Source organism: Oncorhynchus mykiss, chromosome 13 (genome assembly GCF_057628025.1).
Source record: "Oncorhynchus mykiss isolate SJ-2025 chromosome 13, ASM5762802v1, whole genome shotgun sequence".
Classification (NCBI taxonomy): Eukaryota; Metazoa; Chordata; class Actinopteri; order Salmoniformes; family Salmonidae; genus Oncorhynchus; species Oncorhynchus mykiss.
In genome coordinates this window covers 63,512,353-63,531,969 of record NC_143034.1, presented here as the reverse complement: position 1 = coordinate 63,531,969, position 19,617 = coordinate 63,512,353, and the positions used below count along the sequence as shown (strand labels likewise).

The 19,617-nt window shown below is 41.4% G+C and overlaps 1 protein-coding gene and 1 long non-coding RNA gene across 19 annotated transcripts in view; one reads left to right on the top strand and one right to left on the bottom strand.

Moving 5' to 3' along the window:
* The window catches only part of LOC149978961 (uncharacterized), a 13,478-nt gene extending 10,841 nt beyond the window's left edge, over nucleotides 1-2,637 (top strand). The window contains exon 4 of the long non-coding RNA XR_016486044.1: nucleotides 2,530-2,637. This is a non-coding gene — a long non-coding RNA (uncharacterized LOC149978961). The remainder of the gene's footprint in view (nucleotides 1-2,529) is intronic.
* LOC110538775 (serine/threonine-protein kinase/endoribonuclease IRE1) overlaps nucleotides 1-19,617 on the bottom strand; it is a 26,218-nt gene extending 6,601 nt beyond the window's left edge. Inside the window, exons 1-11 of one of the 18 annotated variants that reach the window (XM_090197106.1) lie at nucleotides 19,519-19,617; nucleotides 18,914-19,067; nucleotides 17,998-18,113; nucleotides 11,329-11,599; nucleotides 10,862-10,942; nucleotides 7,088-7,150; nucleotides 5,954-6,035; nucleotides 5,625-5,829; nucleotides 4,726-4,828; nucleotides 4,175-4,368; nucleotides 2,708-2,855 (exon numbers count right to left, since the gene is read on the bottom strand). In XM_090197106.1, coding sequence (XP_090053232.1) covers nucleotides 2,708-2,855; nucleotides 4,175-4,368; nucleotides 4,726-4,828; nucleotides 5,625-5,829; nucleotides 5,954-6,035; nucleotides 7,088-7,150; nucleotides 10,862-10,942; nucleotides 11,329-11,590 — 1,138 coding nt within the window. In that variant the 5' untranslated portion in view covers nucleotides 11,591-11,599; nucleotides 17,998-18,113; nucleotides 18,914-19,067; nucleotides 19,519-19,617. Of the gene's footprint in view, nucleotides 1-2,707; nucleotides 2,856-4,174; nucleotides 4,369-4,725; nucleotides 4,829-5,624; nucleotides 5,830-5,953; nucleotides 6,036-7,087; nucleotides 7,151-10,861; nucleotides 10,943-11,328; nucleotides 11,600-17,997; nucleotides 18,152-18,408; nucleotides 18,563-18,913; nucleotides 19,068-19,518 lie in introns of those variants that run through there. The other 17 variants (XM_090197108.1, XM_090197112.1, XM_090197115.1 and 14 more) reach the window with 17 other exon arrangements.

Here is a 19,617-nt window from a genome sequence, read left to right as displayed (position 1 = left end):
AGAATCCATATAAACTGCTGTGAAGTATAATTACCATAACCCAAAATATTGTTGTCTCAACTGTTTGAAACTGGTTTACAAATCCAAAGTAGAAGACGCAAAAACAAAACATTAGAGCAGGAAGTATAGAAATAGAGCACATAGAACAGATCTACTGCTACTTAGACTTGCTTTCAAATAGAATGATGGATCTATAACTCACATTTCTATGTGAATTTGGTTGGGTCGCCCAAAAAGCTGCATATTGCCACTTTAAATAAAGTTTGATTTCATTATTAATTTGTAGATTACATTTGAAATTAACTAAAGTTTGAAACCCTAGGCCTATATGAATTGTCTGTTTAGTTTAATTCTGGGCTAAATTTAAACAATAGCTGTTGATGACTTGGTGTATAGGCCTAAATAGCATCATGGATGATATATGATTGATAAAGTATGTTTACCTTTAATTTGCTCTGTTAAACCTACACTTTGGAATTACTTCGATAGCAACAGTGAATCTATTTTAAGTGGAGATCTCTCAGCAATCCTTCTCATGATAGCACATTGGTAACTGACTATAAAGCAGGACTGGGCTTGGTCAAAGCCCTGGATCAAAGGGATAGCTGTAGATAGATCTATTCCCCAGTAGGAGGTGCTGCCCAGCCTATAGTTATTTACTGATAGTGTATATAAAGTTGAAGATCTGACTAGGGTTGCAAAGCTATCAGTCCTTTACCAAAGTTACTGGAAGTTTCAGTACTTTTGGTAATTAACAAAAAAATCTGTCAATCTATGTAACTTCGGTAATTTATACTTTAACAACTTTTTTGAAAAATATATTCATATATAGTATTAATTTGATATTTCTGTGTCCATATTGTCATTGAGTTTCTAGTAGATAGACCATTATTTTTCAAGAGAAAATAGCAGAGTTAATGGAAAAAGTATCTTATCAACAATTACATTATTTTCAATTACCTCTGAAACTCATCCAACTATTCATTATTTTCAATTACCTCTGAAACTCATCCAACTATTCATTATTTTCAATTACCTCTGAAACTCATCCAACTATTCATTATTTTCAATTACGTCTGAAACTCATCCAACTATTCATTATTTTCAATTACCTCTGAAACTCATCCAACTATTCATTATTTTCAATTACCTCTGAAACTCATCCAACTATTCATTATTTTCAATTACCTCTGAAACTCATCCAACTATTCATTATTTTCAATTACCTCTGAAACTCATCAAACTATTCATTATTTTCAATTACCTCTGAAACTCATCCAACTATTCATTATTTTCAATTACCTCTGAAACTCATCCAACTATTCATTATTTTCTCAACTGCCACCAGTTTGATTCCAAAACACTGACATTAAATACATATTCACATACTGTAGCAAAATAAATGTGTAAAAAATATATAAAGATAAATTAAAGATTCTGGTAGTTTACTAGTAAACTTTGAAAGTTTTCAGTAATATACCCTCCCTTTGCAACCCTGGATCTAACATTGTTTCAATGGAACAAATTCAACATATTTTATATAAGGTTTGTCTATGTTGAACATTGGTTACCATGATGCATAATCCTGTGGTTGAAATTTCACCCTCAAAACAACAGTTTACGTTTTTGACTTTTTGCAAATTCAATGTATTTTACACATAGATTCTACATCCCAATACGTTGGCAAATTACATTCAAACAACGTTGATTTAACCAGTTTGTGCCCAGTGGGTATTTCATCTGAACCAATGTGATGATTATAATGAAGAAAGACACAGAATTTTAGTTGAGACAAAGATGATGACAAAAGCAATCAATGGCAGTGCTTATTATAACATTTTATCAGGCCTCTGTCAAAGCCAACATTACAGATCACTATTCCATTGGGTCAAATTCTGGCTTGGTGTCTACAGATGTAAGATCTTAATTTGAATACTCTTTTGTTGTTGAAAATTTTCCTGCTTGGCAGGAAATGCAAACTTGTAGTGTATTTGTGGTTTAAAAAGTATTCTAAAATGTGTAAATTCCTCTTTGAAATTTCTGAATTGATTTGCCCTAACAAAAAATGTGTTAATCCCTACAAAAAATGTTAATTAAGTATAAACTAAATAATAAATCATATTTCCTGTTGCTGCAAGATTATTTTCCTGCTTTAGCAAACTAGCTCAAATTATGATCCCACATGTACATGGGCCATTTACAGGAATGAGAACACTAGATTTGGTTAATCATAAGTGAGAGGTCATATATTTATCAACAATATGCCATTTAAAAACCCACAACCATCATTAGCACATAGACTACATTTTCTTTATTTTCCTGCCACTTCCACTCTGCCAGATTGTAATCTCTGTTCAGTCAGTCATGCGTCTAGCTATTTGTTATTATTTAAGATCCTGTTGTGCCTGTTTCCTTGCCTGACGCTGTTTCGCTGCTCTGACTCTGGTTCCTGTCTCCTGTTCCATATCTCACCACCGTGCTACTCTGTCTGCATTCAACTCCGGATCTGTTTACCCTGTCCCAACCCAGCTCACTCCAATCTCAGCCTGCACATCTGGTTTCCTACAACTCCTCTGAGCTTCCCTGGATCTGCACTTCATCTCTCCCTGTGTTACAATAAATATCTTGGTTCATTCATCCCTGTTTCCTGGTCTGAGTCTGCTCTTGGGTTCCCCTGTGCTAACACAACCTTTCAGTTGTACCTTACCATGTTTGTCTTTCTGTAATCCGTTAAGGTTGTATTTGCCATCCATGATATTAGCAGTCTGCCGATAGGGTTCTCCAAAGGGATGTTTGCCTCCTGTCAACACATAGTAAAACACACAGCCGGCAGAGAAGATGTCCACAGCACTGGTCTGTAGAGGAAGAGGAGTGTCTTTAATAGTTGTTTCAGAACAGTACCACAATCACTACTAGTTCTAATCTACAGGCAACCTTAAAGAATAGTTCACAAATTTGTCAGACTATAGTTAGGATTCCATCCAATTGGCGACAGATTTGTGTTTTCCTGCCTGTGGTGTGTTCCCACCAACCGGACTTGTTAAGGATAACGATCAGTGCGTCATGACGTAGTTCACACATTTCCTTTTTTGTCATGTACGGAATCAAACTCAAAAATGTTTCCATTGCATTTTCAATTCTACTCATAGTTTTGTCACAAAAACGGTTGAATTCAATAGAAATGTGTCTACTCTGGTCTTGGCACGTGCTCTCTAGCTAGCAGATACAGTCAGGGTAGGCTAGTCGACATGATGAGACTGATGGATAAGAGACAGAATATTTTTGTCAAATGGAAGTCAAACATCGATCATCATGTCACCAGAATAAGACCCTCGATATTTATTGGAAAGGAGCATCAAGCTCATCACCTTTCATTTTTTGGGAGCAGCAGTGGTTAGAGCGTTGGGCAAGTAACCGAAAGGTTGCTAGATTGAATTCCTGAGCTGACAAGGTAAAAATCGGTCGGCTGTTAACCCACTGTTAACCCACTGTTCCTAGACCGTATTTGTGAATAACAATGTGTCTTTACTGACTTGCCTAGTTAAATAAAGGTACAAAATATTTTCAAAATCACCCTCCTGTCAAGTTCATCATTTATTTAACCTGTAGCCTAATAAATGGCTTGGTTTCCGAAGTCGTAGTGGGAGGACCACACAACATATCATCGTGTGACTCCAAGTTTACTTCAGTATGATGGTTATTATATCAATATTTGAGCATGAAGCCGTTTTCACTGCCATTTCCCGCATAAATAATTTTACAGACAAAAAGATCCCACCATGTCGAACGAACAAATTATCTATTGGCAATCATAAAATTGTACAGAAACTTCCTGGTTCCATCATTTTTAATGGTACACTTTACTGGCATAAACATTTTGGATTAAAGGGGTTATTGTCTAATGTCGAGGATGGTCCACATCCCACACCATGGTTGTGTAGATGGTGCCTATCTTTCTTATGTACGTATGTGTAATATACTGTAGCTTGATCTCCACAACAGAAGATCAACTTTTTAGGGTGAACTGTTCCTTTGAGCAATGGGCCAATCCTGTTTAACTCCTGTAAGGAAATCCCAATTAGCCTATTTCATCACATTTCTTTCTGGATTATCTCTGAATCTGTAATGACTTGAACAGTTCTCTGTTCCAGTGTAAAGATCAGGAGCTACTCACAGGGTTTACTTTCCTGCTGTCATCCAGGACCTCTGGGGCATTCCAGCCCATGGTGCCAAGGGCTCCCGACCTCATGCTGTAGCTTTGTCTGCTGTCCGCTAACTGCTTACTCATCCCAAAGTCTGAGATCTTGACCGTGACTGAGTCAGAATGGTCTTTCAACAGGATGTTGTGGGGCTTCACATCACGGTGGACTGGGGAGAAAAGATCAGGATGAATCAGTCTACTGGAGTTGTGGGAAGATCATAGATCTGATCAATAATAATATAAGGAAAAGTCATCAATACTGTAACTTCATTAGGATTATCTACAGTCTACAGCATTTACTGGGCTCCTGAGGGTTGCAGCGGTCTAAGGCACTGCATCTCAGTGCTATGGGTGTCACTACAGACCCTGGTTAGATGCCAGGCTGTATCACATCCGGCCGTGATTGGGAGACCCATAGGACGGTGCACACTTGGCCCAGCGTCATCCGGATTAGGGTTTTGCCAAGTGGTTTCTTAACTGGCTTGCCTAGTTAAATAAAGGTTCAATTAAACTGTAATTAGAACCTATGTTGTGAGAGTGCAGGTGTTCCAGTCCTATCATGGTCTGCTGCAGCAGCATCACTGGGTTCAGTCCGCAAAGGTCAAAAGGATTTTCTTTAGTAAAACACTGGAAGAGACACCCAAGTATTAGTGCGCTGATGAACACCAAGCATTCTAACCTTGGAATGTACACTGAACAAAAATATAAATGCAACATGTAAAGTGTTCGGCCTATGATCCATGAGCTGAAATAAAACATCCCAGAGATTTTCCATACACACAAAAGTTGTATTTCTCTCAAATTTTGTGCACAAATTTGTATACATCCATTAGTGATAATTTCTCCTTTGCCAAGATAATCCATCCAACTGACAGGTGTGGCATATCAATAAACTGATTAAACAGCATGATCATTACACAGGTGCACGTTGTGCAGGGGACAATAAAAGGCCACTCTAAAACGTGCAGTTTTGTTACACAACACAATGCCACAGATGTCTCAACTTTTGAGGGGGTGTCCAGCAACTTCGCACAGCCATTGAAGAGGACTGGTACAACATTCCACGGCCCACAATCCACAGCCTGTGTTGCAGTGCATGAGGCAAATGGTGGTCACACCAGATACTGACTGGTTTTCTGATCCACGCTCCTACCCTTTTTAAGGTATCTTTGACTAACAGATTCATATCTGTAGTCCCAGTCGTAAAATCCATAGATTAGAGTCTAATGAATTTATGTCAATTAACTGATTTCTTATATGAACTGTAACTCAGTAAAATCGTTGAAATTGTTGTATGTTGTGTTTATATTTTTGTTCAGTATATATTCTAACACAGATAATCATTATGTGAGACTGTTATAATAATCAAGTTTTAACCCCTTGGATAAGTCAGAGAATAAAATAGTGAGTCATTGACTTAGACCTTATCTAAAGAGACGGCACACAGCTCGATGGCGATGTATAGGAATTGCCCGTCCTTCTCAGTGCAGAAGTAGCGGACGACGTGGGGATTGTCATCCAATTGAAGAAGCAAAGCGACCTCTCTATCAGCATTGCTTTGTTTTGCTAGTTCAATTCTCTTCACTGCCGCAGGACGCTTGTTGGCATCATCACAATGGAAGTAACCCCTGGAGGATAGCGGTAGAGAAAGATAAACATTTAGTCAATGAACCGATCGTAAAGACATTTTTGCTGCAAAGAGGGGATTAGGGTTACAAACACATTTCCACAATAACGTTTAAGCTGGTTTACCTGAACACAATTCCATCGGCACCTTTTCCAAGATGGTTATTGGTGTAGTATGTGATCTTTCCAACCGATTCCTCATCTGATGCTGTATCAAAATGAAAACACTGTGTTCAGACAGAACATACCACCCTACTGTACCTTTATTGTCAAGACACAGAACCTTATCTGTTAAATCAAAGGCTTATGAGAATTATACATATGTAGGATTTAAATTTGAGCCAGTTTGCTACCACAGCAAAATAAACAACTTAACATTTTAATTATTATGTAGATTATAATTAATGGACATTTGTTTAGGTGTTAATGCATTTTTTCAGAACGGAAAATCAAATCTGAAATTGTAAAGTGAAAATAACAAACTTCAGAAGCCTTTTCAAACCTCAAATACACTACAGGTTTTAAATGTCCTGCATTGCAGGAAAGTTCTCCTGCAACAGGGTGATGAAATTAAGATCCTACATATACAGTAGGCCTAGCTACAATTACACATTCTATTAGTTTAGCACCTATTGCTGTGTTGAATTTAACATCATCTGTAAGGAATATTGAAATGCATACATGCTGTTGTAAATTTGGATCCAAACGGGGGGAATACTCTTTGGTCAATTGGATCTTTCGGTGTGGTTCTTGGGTGGTTTTAACAAGCATGTCAAAATGGTTGAAAGCTCACAACGTTCAACTGATTATCTTACAGTCCCAGGCAATATATTGGAGGCAGGAGGTAATGCAGGACCTAAGATTGGATAACATCAATCATACAGTGGGGTCCATAATTATTGGATCCCTTGATAAAGATGAGCAAAAATACTATAAACAAAATACAATACTGGGCTACATTGTATGCTCAAATATTTTCATAAAATAATATTATTTTATACTAATACAATTGCTCAGTGAAAGAGAAGTAATTAAAACAAATCAAAAAAAAGATGGGGGTCAAACGTATTGGATCCCCGGTTTTCAAAAAATAAATGACAAATGTATGCAGTTTGCTCAAAACAATAGTATTATTTTTGAGTTGATCCCAAAGCAAATATGCTGTTGTAAATCGGGAACCAAAAGGGGGAATAGCCTCTGATCAATTGGAACTTTAGGTGTGGTGGATGGTTTCAAAATGTCAAATAGTTGATAGCTCACCAACTACAGCAGGTTTTCCTCCAGTCCCAGGCAATATATTGGAGGCAGGAGGTAATGCAGGACCTAAGAATGGATAACATCAATCATACAGTGGAATCCAAAAATGATTGGAGCCCTTGATAAAGATAAGCCAAAAAAAATCTAAAATAAATAATTAAAATACTGAGCAATATTGTATGCAAAAACGTTTTGTTTTAATATCTACTAATACAATTGCTCAGAGACATATATTTTGTTTAACAAGTAGTAAAAAAATGACACATAGCCTTCCCATTGCTTGGAAGGCAGCCACAGTTCGTGCTTTATTTAAAGGGGGAGATCAAGCTGATCCTAATTGTCATAGGCCTGTTTCTATTTTTCCCTGTTTATCAAAAATGTTGGAAAAACTTGTCAATAATCAACTGACTGGCTTTCTTGATGTCTATAGTATTCTCTCGGGTATGTAATCTGGTTTCCGCTCAGGTTATGGATGTGTCACTGAAACCTTAAAAGTCCTCAATGATGCCCCCGTTGCCCTTGATTCTAAGCAATATTGTGCTGCTATTTTTATTGAGTTGGCCAAAGCTTTTGATACAGTAGACCATTCCATTCTTGTGGGCCGGCTAAGGAGTATTGGTGTCTGGTGTCTCTGAGGGGTCTTTGGCCTGGTTTGTTAACTACCTCTCTCAAAGAGTGCAGTGTTTAAAGTCAGAAAATCTGCTGTCTCAGCCACTGCCTGTCACCAAGGGAAAGGCACCAAAGGCTCGATACTAGGCCCCAAGCTCTTCTCAATATACATCAACAACATAGCTCAGGCAGTAGGAAGCTCTCTCATCCATGTATATGCAGTCTTATACTCAGCTGACCCCTCCCCGGGTTTTGTGGTAAATACTCTACAACAAAGCTTTCTTAGTGTCCAACAAGCTTTCTCTACCCTTAAACTTGTTCTGAACACCTCCAAAACAAAGGTCATGTGGTTTGGTAAGAAGAATGCCCCTCTTCCCACAGGTGTTATCACTACCTCTGAGGGTTTAGAGCTTCAGGTAGTCACCTCATACAAGTACTTGGGAGTATGGCTAGACGGTGCACTGTCCTTCTCTCAGCACATATCAAAGCTGCAAGCTAAAGTTAAATCTAGACTTGGTTTCCTCTCTCGTAATAGCACCTCTTTCACCCCAGCTGCCAAACTATTCAGATGACCATCCTACCCATGCTAAATTACGGAGACATAATTTATAGATCGGCAGGTAAGGGTGCTCTCGAGCGGCTAGATGTTCTTTACCATTCGGCTATGTGATTTGCCACCAATGCTCCTTATAGGACACATCACTGGACTCTATAGTACTCTGTAAACTGGTCCTCTCTGTATACCCATCGCAAGACCCACTGGTTGATGCTTATTTATAAAACCCTCTTAGGCCTCACACCCCCCTATCTGAGACATCTACTGCAGTCCTCATCCTCCACATACAACACCCGTTCTGCCAGTCACATTCTGTTAATAGTCCCCAAAGCACACACATCCCTGGGTCACTCCACATTTCAGTTCGCTGCAGCTAGCGACTGGAATGCGCTGCAACAAACACTCAAACTGGGCAGTTTTATCTCAATCTCTTCATTCGAGTGCCTCATGGACACTCTTACTGACAGTTGCTGCTTTGTGTGATGTATTGTTGTCTCTACCTTCTTGCCCTTTGTGCGGTTTTATTTATTTATTGCTACTTTTACCCATTTTTCTCCCCAATTTCATGATATCCAATTGGTAGTTACAGTCTTGTCTCATCGCTGCAACTCCCATATGGACTCGGGAGAGGCGAAAGTCGAGAGCCGTGCATCCTCCGAAACACAACCCAACCAAGCCGCACTGCTTCTTGACACAATGCCCACTTAACCCGGAAGCCAGTCACACCAATGAGTCGGAGGAAACACTGTGCACCTGGAGACCGTGTCAACGTGCACTGCGCCCGGCCCGTCACAGGAGTCGCTTGTGCGCAATGGGACAAGGACATCCCTGCCGGCCAAACCCTCCCCTAACCTGGACGACGCTGGGCCAATTGTGCATCGCCCCATGGGTCTCCTGATTGAGGTTATCTGTAACAGTCTGGACTCGAACCCAGAATCTCTAGTGGCACAGCTAGCATTGCGATGCAGTGCCTTGACCACTGCGCCACTCGGGAGGCCACCCTGTGCCCAATAACGTTTGTACCATGTTTTGTGCTGCTACCATGTTGTGTTGCTACCATGTTGTTGTTATGTTGTGTTGCTACCATGCTGTGTTGTCATGTGTTGCTGTCTTGCTATGTTGTTGTCTTAGGTCTCTCTTTATGTAGTATTGTGTTGTCTCTCTTGTTGTGATGTGTGTTTTGTCCTATATTTATATTGTATTATTATTTTATTTTTTATCCCAGGCCCTGTCCCCGCAGGAGGCCTTTTGCCTTTTGGTAGGCTATCATTTAAAATAAGAATTTGTTCTTAACTTACTTTTTCTATAATGTTCTATAACCCCACATTCTATAACCCCACATTCCTCCATACAGAGTCTTCTTTCTAGATTCTTGATATCCTTATTTTGCTGTTATGGACTGCCCTCTTCAATTCAAACCACAGGTTTTCAATGGGGTTCAAGTCCGAAGACTGAAATGGCCATTTCAAAATGTGGCTTTTGTAGTCAATTAATAAATTATTTGTGGAGTTGGATTATTGCTTGGGTTAATTGTCTTGCTGGAAGATCAACTTGCAGCCAAGTGTCAGACTCCTGGCAGAGGCAACCAAGTTTTTGTCTAAAATGTCCTGGTCCTTGGTAAAGTTCCTTATGCTGGGGCCCCAGGATCAGCGGAAGCAAAACAGTCCCATAACATCTAAGATCCACCACCATATTTTACTGTAGGTATGAGGTACTTTTCTGCATATGCTTCTGTTTTTCAATGCCAAACCCACCATTGGTGTGTGTGGCCAAAGAGCTCTATTTTCACTTGGATGGGAACTAGTTCTATCGTCAGATAACATGAAAATAGAGCTTAACCACACCAGTGGTTGGTTTGGCGGTAAAATATGGTGGTGGATCTTTGATGTTATGGCCCTAATTTGCTTCCACTGGTCCTGGGGCCCTTAAGGTCAAAGGCATCATGAACTTTACCAAGTACCAGGACATGTTAGACAAACACCTGGCTGCCTCTGCCAGGAGGCTTACACTTCCAGCAAGACAATAACCCCAAGCACCAATCAAAATCAATTGACCACAAAATCAACATTGTGCAATGGCCATCTCAATCTCCTGTGGTTGGAATTGAAGAGGGTAGTCCATAAGAGCAGGCAAATGATATCAAGGATCTGGAAAGATTCTGAATGGAGGAATGGTCTAAGATCTCTCCGAACGTGTTCTCCAATCTCGTAAAACATTTTAGATTAAGGCTCAGTGTAACAGTGTAATTATCCTTGCAAGGGGAGGGTGCTGGAGTTTTGAAAACAGGGGTGCCAATCATTTTGACCCCTATCTTTTTTATTACTTGTTCAAAAAATATATTTCTCTTAACAATTGTATTAGTATAAAATAATACAATTCCCTCCTTTTTTTACTTACCATATAGCTCAGTATATATTATTTATTTAATAGAGTCTTTTTTGCTAATCTTTATCAAGATTGCTAATAATGATCAATCTGACTGCATATAACAAAATCATGTCATTTAGAACTACCATATCCACAATGGTGGATATAAACCATACAGTTTATTATTGTCAATAAAGATAAGAAGCCTAAAGAGGACCTGAGCGAGAAATTATAAAATACAACACCTGGCTGAAAATGTCCTGCAGATCTCCCTGAAGAAGATGCTTCCATGTTAAAACCATCTCCTAGAGCTCCAACAGGGCCATCTAGGGGGAGAGAGAGCGAGAGAGACACAGAGACAGAGAGATGGTAGATAAAAACATTAAAGTAGAAAATATGGTAGATTAAGTTCATTCAAAGCAAGTTACTGTAATACAACTCTTAAAAAATGTACTTTGAGATAATCTTTCTAATTCTACAGGATAAATAATGATATTTCATAAATTCCTTAAAAAGAGGTGGCAGGTTGCCTAGTGGTTAAGAGTGGTAGGCCAGTAATTAAAAGGTTGCTTGTTTAAATCCCCAAGCTGACTATGTGAAAAATGTGTCAATGTACCCTTGAGCAAAGCAACTTAACCCTAGTTGCTCTGGATAAGAGTGTCTGCTAAAAAGTTAGATAGTAAGCAAAGACTGTATTTCTCAACACACTTACATTTGTTTTTTAATGTTTCAGCTAGTTGGTTCTGGTTCATCTTCCTCAGGATCTCCAGTGTAATCTTCACAGCGTCCTCAGGTTGGTAGGTCCCCACTATCTTACTGATAGTATCAACTCTGTCAGTGTTCTCCAGCTGGCTCACTGGGATGAGTTGAGGGAAACCTTCCACGCCTTGACGAAGATACCATTTAAATTTGTCCATCTCTGCTTTACCCAAATCATCCAGAGTGGCCAGCAGCAGCTCAGGAACGGCAGCCATTGCTGGTCACTGAGAATAAGACATGGAGGCTGTTAGCCCTCGGCTAAGTGCAGTGTGAACACAGCTTTGTAGCTCATTGAGGATAAGACATGGAGGCTGTTAGCCCTCGGCTAAGTGCAGTGTGAACACAGCTTTGTAGATCATGGGGATAAGATATGGAGGCTGTTAGCCCTCGGCTACATGCAGTGTGAACACAGCTTTGTAGATCATTGAGGATAAGACATGGGGGCTGTTAGCCCTCGGCTACGTGCAGTGTGAACACAGCTTTGTAGATCATTGAGGATAAGACATGGAGGCTGTTAGCCCTCGGCAAAGTGCAGTGTGAACACAGCTTTGTAGATCATTGAGGATAAGACATGGAGGCTGTTAGCCCTCGGCTAAGTGCAGTGTGAACACAGCTTTGTAGATCATTGAGGATAAGACATGGAGGCTGTTAGCCCTCGGCTAGGTGCAGTGTGAAGACAGCTTTGTAGATCATTGAGGATAAGACATAGAGGCTGTTAGCCCTCGGCTAAGTGCAGTGTGAACACAGCTTTGTAGATCATTGAGGATAAGACATGGAGGCTGTTAGCCCTCGGCTAAGTGCAGTGGGAACACAGCTTTGTAGATCATTGAGGATAAGACATGGAGGCTGTTAGCCCTCGGCTAAGTGCAGTGTGAACACAGCTTTGTAGATCATTGAGGATAAGACATGGAGGCTGTTAGCCCACGGCTACATGCAGTGTGAACACAGCTTTGTAGATCATTGAGGATAAGACATGGAGGCTGTTAGCCCACGGCTACATGCAGTGTGAACACAGCTTTGTAGATCATTGAGGATAAGCCATGGAGGCTGTTAGCCCACGGCTACATGCAGTGTGAACACAGCTTTGTAGATCATTGAGGATAAGACATGAGGCTGTTAGCCCACGGCTACATGCAGTGTGAACACAGCTTTGTAGATCATTGAGGATAAAACATGGAGGCTGTTAGCCCATGGCTACATGCAGTGTGAACACAGCTTTGTAGATAATTGAGGATAAGACATGGAGGCTGTTAGCCCTCGGCTAAGTGCAGTGTGAACACAGCTTTGTAGATCATTGAGGATAAGACATGGAGGCTGTTAGCCCACGGCTACATGCAGTGTGAACACAGCTTTGTAGATCTTTGAGGATAAGACATGGAGGCTGTTAGCCCTCGGCTAAGTGCAGTGTGAACACAGCTTTGTAGATCATTGAGGATAAGACATGGAGGCTGTTAGCCCACGGCTACATGCAGTGTGAACACAGCTTTGTAGATCATTGAGGATAAGACATGGAGGCTGTTAGCCCACGGCTACATGCAGTGTGAACACAGCTGTGTAGATCATTGAAGATAAGACATGGAGGCTGTTAGCCCACGGCTACATGCAGTGTGAACACAGCTTTGTAGATAATTGAGGATAAGACATGGAGGCTGATAGCCCTCGGCTAAGTGCAGTGTGAACACAGCTTTGTAGATCATTGAGGAAAAGACATGGAGGCTGTTAGCCCACGGCTACATGCAGTGTGAACACAGCTTTGTAGATCATTGAGGATAAGACATGGAGGCTGTTAGCCCTCGGCTAAGAGCAGTGTGAACACAGCTTTGTAGATCATTGAGGATAAGACATGGAGGCTGTTAGCCCACGGCTACATGCAGTGTGAACACAGCTTTGTAGATCATTGAGGATAAGACATGGAGGCTGTTAGCCCTCGGCTAAGTGCAGTGTGAACACAGCTTTGTAGATAATTGAGGATAAGACATGGATGCTGTTAGCCCTCGGCTAAGTGCAGTGTGAACACAGCTTTGTAGATCATTGAGGATAAGACATGGAGGCTGTTAGCCCACGGCTACATGCAGTGTGAACACAGCTTTGTAGATTATTGAGGATAAGACATGGAGGCTGTTAGCCCACGGCTACATGCAGTGTGAACACAGCTGTGTAGATCATTGAAGATAAGACATGGAGGCTGTTAGCCCACGGCTACATGCAGTGTGAACACAGCTTTGTAGATAATTGAGGATAAGACATGGAGGCTGATAGCCCTCGGCTAAGTGCAGTGTGAACACAGCTTTGTAGATCATTGAGGATAAGACATGGAGGCTGTTAGCCCACGGCTACATGCAGTGTGAACACAGCTTTGTAGATCATTGAGGATAAGACATGGAGGCTGTTAGCCCTCGGCTAAGAGCAGTGTGAACACAGCTTTGTAGATCATTGAGGATAAGACATGGAGGCTGTTAGCCCACGGCTACATGCAGTGTGAACACAGCTTTGTAGATCATTGAGGATAAGACATGGAGGCTGTTAGCCCTCGGCTAAGTGCAGTGTGAACACAGCTTTGTAGATCATTGAGGATAAGACATGGAGGCTGTTAGCCCACGGCTACATGCAGTGTGAACACAGCTTTGTAGATCATTGAGGATAAGACATGGAGGCTGTTAGCCCTCGGCTAAGTGCAGTGTGAACACAGCTTTGTAGATCATTGAGGATAAGCCATGGAGGCTGTTAGCCCACGGCTACATGCAGTGTGAACACAGCTTTGTAGATCATTGAGGATAAGACATGAGGCTGTTAGCCCACGGCTACATGCAGTGTGAACACAGCTTTGTAGATCATTGAGGATAAAACATGGAGGCTGTTAGCCCATGGCTACATGCAGTGTGAACACAGCTTTGTAGATAATTGAGGATAAGACATGGAGGCTGTTAGCCCTCGGCTAAGTGCAGTGTGAACACAGCTTTGTAGATCATTGAGGATAAGACATGGAGGCTGTTAGCCCACGGCTACATGCAGTGTGAACACAGCTTTGTAGATCTTTGAGGATAAGACATGGAGGCTGTTAGCCCTCGGCTAAGTGCAGTGTGAACACAGCTTTGTAGATCATTGAGGATAAGACATGGAGGCTGTTAGCCCACGGCTACATGCAGTGTGAACACAGCTTTGTAGATCATTGAGGATAAGACATGGAGGCTGTTAGCCCACGGCTACATGCAGTGTGAACACAGCTGTGTAGATCATTGAAGATAAGACATGGAGGCTGTTAGCCCACGGCTACATGCAGTGTGAACACAGCTTTGTAGATAATTGAGGATAAGACATGGAGGCTGATAGCCCTCGGCTAAGTGCAGTGTGAACACAGCTTTGTAGATCATTGAGGATAAGACATGGAGGCTGTTAGCCCACGGCTACATGCAGTGTGAACACAGCTTTGTAGATCATTGAGGATAAGACATGGAGGCTGTTAGCCCTCGGCTAAGAGCAGTGTGAACACAGCTTTGTAGATCATTGAGGATAAGACATGGAGGCTGTTAGCCCACGGCTACATGCAGTGTGAACACAGCTTTGTAGATCATTGAGGATAAGACATGGAGGCTGTTAGCCCTCGGCTAAGTGCAGTGTGAACACAGCTTTGTAGATAATTGAGGATAAGACATGGATGCTGTTAGCCCTCGGCTAAGTGCAGTGTGAACACAGCTTTGTAGATCATTGAGGATAAGACATGGATGCTGTTAGCCCTCGGCTAAGTGCAGTGTGAACACAGCTTTGTAGATCATTGAGGATAAGACATGGAGGCTGTTAGCCCTCGGCTAAGTGCAGTGTGAACACAGCTTTGTAGATCATTGAGGATAAGACATGGAGGCTGTTAGCCCACAGCTAAGTGCAGTGTGAACACAGCTTTGTAGATCATTGAGGATAAGACATGGAGGCTGTTAGCCCTCGGCTAAGTGCAGTGTGAACACAGCTTTGTAGATCATTGAGGATAAGACATGGAGGCTGTTAGCCCTCGGCTAAGTGCAGTGTGAACACAGCTTTGTAGATCATTGAGGATAAGACATGGAGGCTGTTAGCCCACGGCTAAGTGCAGTGTGAACACAGCTTTGTAGATCATTGAGGATAAGACATGGAGGCTGTTAGCCCACGGCTACATGCAGTGTGAACACAGCTTTGTAGATCATTGAGGATAAGACATGGAGGCTGTTAGCCCTCGGCTAAGTGCAGTGTGAACACAGCTTTGTAGATCATTGAGGATAAGACATGGAGGCTGTTAGCTCTCGGCTAAGTGCAGTGGGAACACAGCTTTGTAGATCATTGAGGATAAGACATGGAGGCTGTTAGCTCACGGCTACATGCAGTGTGAATACAGCTTTGTAGATCATTGAGGATAAAACATGGAGGCTGTTAGCTCACGGCTACATGCAGTGTGAACACAGCTTTGTAGATCATTGAGGATAAGACATGGAGGCTGTTAGCCCACGGCTACATGCAGTGTGAACACAGCTGTGTAGATCATTGAAGATAAGACATGGAGGCTGTTAGCCCTCGGCTAAGTGCAGTGTGAACACAGCTTTGTAGATCATTGAGGATAAGACATGGAGGCTGTTAGCCCACGGCTACATGCAGTGTGAACACAGCTTTGTAGATCATTGAGGATAAGACATGGAGGCTGTTAGCCCTCGGCTAAGTGCAGTGTGAACACAGCTTTGTAGATCATTGAGGATAGGACATGGAGGCTGTTAGCGCACGGCTGCATGCAGTGTGAACACAGCTTTGTAGATCATTGAGGATAAGACATGGAGGCTGTTAGCCCTCGGCTAAGTGCAGTGTGAACACAGCTTTGTAGATCATTGAGGATAAGACATGGATGCTGTTAGCCCTCGGCTAAGTGCAGTGTGAACACAGCTTTGTAGATCATTGAGGATAAGACATGGATGCTGTTAGCCCTCGGCTAAGTGCAGTGTGAACACAGCTTTGTAGATCATTGATGATAAGACATGAGGCTGTTAGCCCACGGCTACATGCAGTGTGAACACAGCTTTGTAGATCATTGAGGATAAGACATGGAGGCTGTTAGCCCACGGCTACATGCAGTGTGAACACAGCTTTGTAGATCTTTGAGGATAAGACATGGAGGCTGTTAGCCCTCGGCTAAGTGCAGTGTGAACACAGCTTTGTAGATCATTGAGGATAAGACATGGAGGCTGTTAGCCCACGGCTACATGCAGTGTGAACACAGCTTTGTAGATCTTTGAGGATAAGACATGGAGGCTGTTAGCCCTCGGCTAAGTGCAGTGTGAACACAGCTTTGTAGATCATTGAGGATAAGACATGGAGGCTGTTAGCCCACGGCTACATGCAGTGTGAACACAGCTTTGTAGATCATTGAGGATAAGACATGGAGGCTGTTAGCCCTCGGCTAAGTGCAGTGTGAACACAGCTTTGTATATCATTGAGGATAAGACATGGAGGCTGTTAGCCCACGGCTACGTGCAGTGTGACCACAGCTTTGTAGATCTATGAGGATAAGACATGGAGGCTTTTAGCCCTCGGCTAAGTGCAGTGTGACCACAGCTTTGTAGATAATTGAGGATAAGACATGGAGGCTGTTAGCCCACGGCTACATGCAGTGTGAACACAGCTTTGTAGATCATTGAGGATAAGACATGGATGCTGTTAGCCCTCGGCTAGGTGCAGCGTGAACACAGCTTGGTAGATCATTGAGGATAAGACATGGAGGCTGTTAGCCCTCGGCTAAGTGCAGTGTGAACACAGCTTTGTAGATCATTGAGGATAAGACATGGAGGCTGTTAGCCCTCGGCTAAGTGCAGTGTGAACACAGCTTTGTAGATCATTGAGGATAAGACATGGAGAAAGTTATCTGTAATATACTTTAGATACACCGCAGCAAACATGCCCACCAACTTGTTACTATCATATATATTTTTTACAAGAAAAACTGTTACGTTTCTCATATGTCACATGCACTTATTTAAGTATTTTTTGGGCAGTGAACAAGATCAAATTGTTTTCGGACATCACACAGCAGAACAGACTGTGGTAGACCTGGGCTTGCTATGTGTGCTTTTGGAAGCTTTGCTAGGAAGCACGGACTTGATGTTTCACTTTCACTCTTGCCAGAGCTGTATTTATATTTACTGTACATTGACTATAATAGTTTGTTGTACTCCCTATAAAGACAATGTACTTATTTATTTCAATCCCCAGAAAACAATGTTCACACTGAAAATAATACAATGCATTAAACTTCACAAGCACAACTGATAAGGAAGTCTACAATACACTAACCAAAATGTACTTAGTGCCTCCTTCTTTTATCCTCTCACTAAACTACTTTCATACATTTTTACATTTTGTCTCCAGATATCTATTTTTGGGTCATGTTATTAGCTCCCTTGAGGTTTCCTGCTCAAAACTACTCATTTCCTGACTACACCCATGAAACATCAAGTTGAATCCTGTCCTAAGAGTAGTTTTCTCATCATTTCATATTGTTATTTCATTACACACAACATATCATTCTTGACCTTAACCCTTCTAAAAGTTTCAATCTTTTCAAAATCACAATATATACTGTATTTATACAAACTAAAGCCATACTACTTACGGGATCGGATAGTCTTCTGCTCTTGCTGATGTTGAGTCAGCTTATACCCAAGTGGGATGGGTTAGAGGCGTGTCTGATAAGTTCAGGTCTACCAGTACCATGCAGGGCGTGATTTACTGTAGTAGGGAATGTAGAGAAGTCATAAGCCCTTAATCTAAACAAGGAAGGTAGAAACACAGTATGAGAGAAAACAGATGTACACTATAGATGTACAGTACACTGTAGAGTAGCTACTGTACATTAAACAGCTGGCCCCTAATTAAATGGAGAAAAAAAACTAACCAGAATAATTCAACAACAAAAGTTTAAATGGACAATGTAAAAAGTTTGTCATTTATTATACAGTTGAGTTCCTTTATTTCAGTCAGTAGACCTACACTGTTTTGTTGAGTGAATAACATGAGTCCAAACCTGCATTCCTGCAGGACCAGAAGATTGATGATTTTTATTTATCACACAAAAGCGATATACTGTCTGTTCTTTATGTTCACTTCCTGTTTTCTGTAAAAAGCATGAGCTGACGCACACCCAATTTATGTAGCGGTGCTGACCAGCGGAGAGTAAACTGTATAAAAATACAGAAAGAAAGTCACACACTCAATGATGTATTCATGCAACTTTCTGTCATTATTTTTCTACACTTCCTCTTTCCTCTCTCTCTTCTCACGACAATGTTTACTTTTTGTCTACAGATTTCTGTGTTTGAGTTATGTTTACGGCCTCATGAGGGTCTCCTACTTGAAGCAACTACCTTCCTAACTACACCCATGAAACATCCAGTTTAATCCTGTCCTATAAGAGTGGTATTCTATCGCATTTCACATATAACCATATCCTTGACCCTTTTAAAAGTCTGATAAACCTTGTCAAAATCACAATGTATACAGTATTAATAGAATAATGGGATACTACTTACAGTACCAGATAACTTATTCTGCTCCCGCTGATGTTGATAGCTTGTGAGACGTACACCGAATGAGGATATACTTCCTCTGAAAGTGGGATGGGTTAGAGGTGTGGCTGAGAAGTTCAGGTCTACCAGTACCACTAACAACGCAGGGTGTGATTTACTGTTGTCGGGAATGTAGAATGTAGATAAGAAAGGTAGAAACAGTATGAGAGAGAAAACAGATGTATACTACAGATATACAGTGTGCTGTAGAGTAGCTACTGTACATAAAACAGCAGACCATAAGGCCATATTCAATGAAAATCAATAACCAGAATAAGTCAACAAGTTTCTATAGACATTGAGAAAAGCATGTTTGAAATGATGATACAATTTAGTTTCTTTATTTCACTCAATAGGCCTGATGTTTGTATTGTTGTGAGAATAACATGAGTCCAAACCTGTATTCCTGCAGGACCGGGAGATTGATGATGATTTTGACACAAAACCGATATCTGGGTTTCATGAAGAGGCCAACTGTCTCTAGTCTACTATTCTGCTGATGAATACTCATTTCAGCAACCCCTTCATGAAAGGATAACTACCGGTTCAGATAGTATTAGAGTACTCACTCCAGTGCTGCCATGGATCACTGCCTGTCCTGAATCGACATCTGCTGGCCTTAGGAGGATGATACTGTACTGCCAAGAGACGAGTCTTGCTTTGCTGTC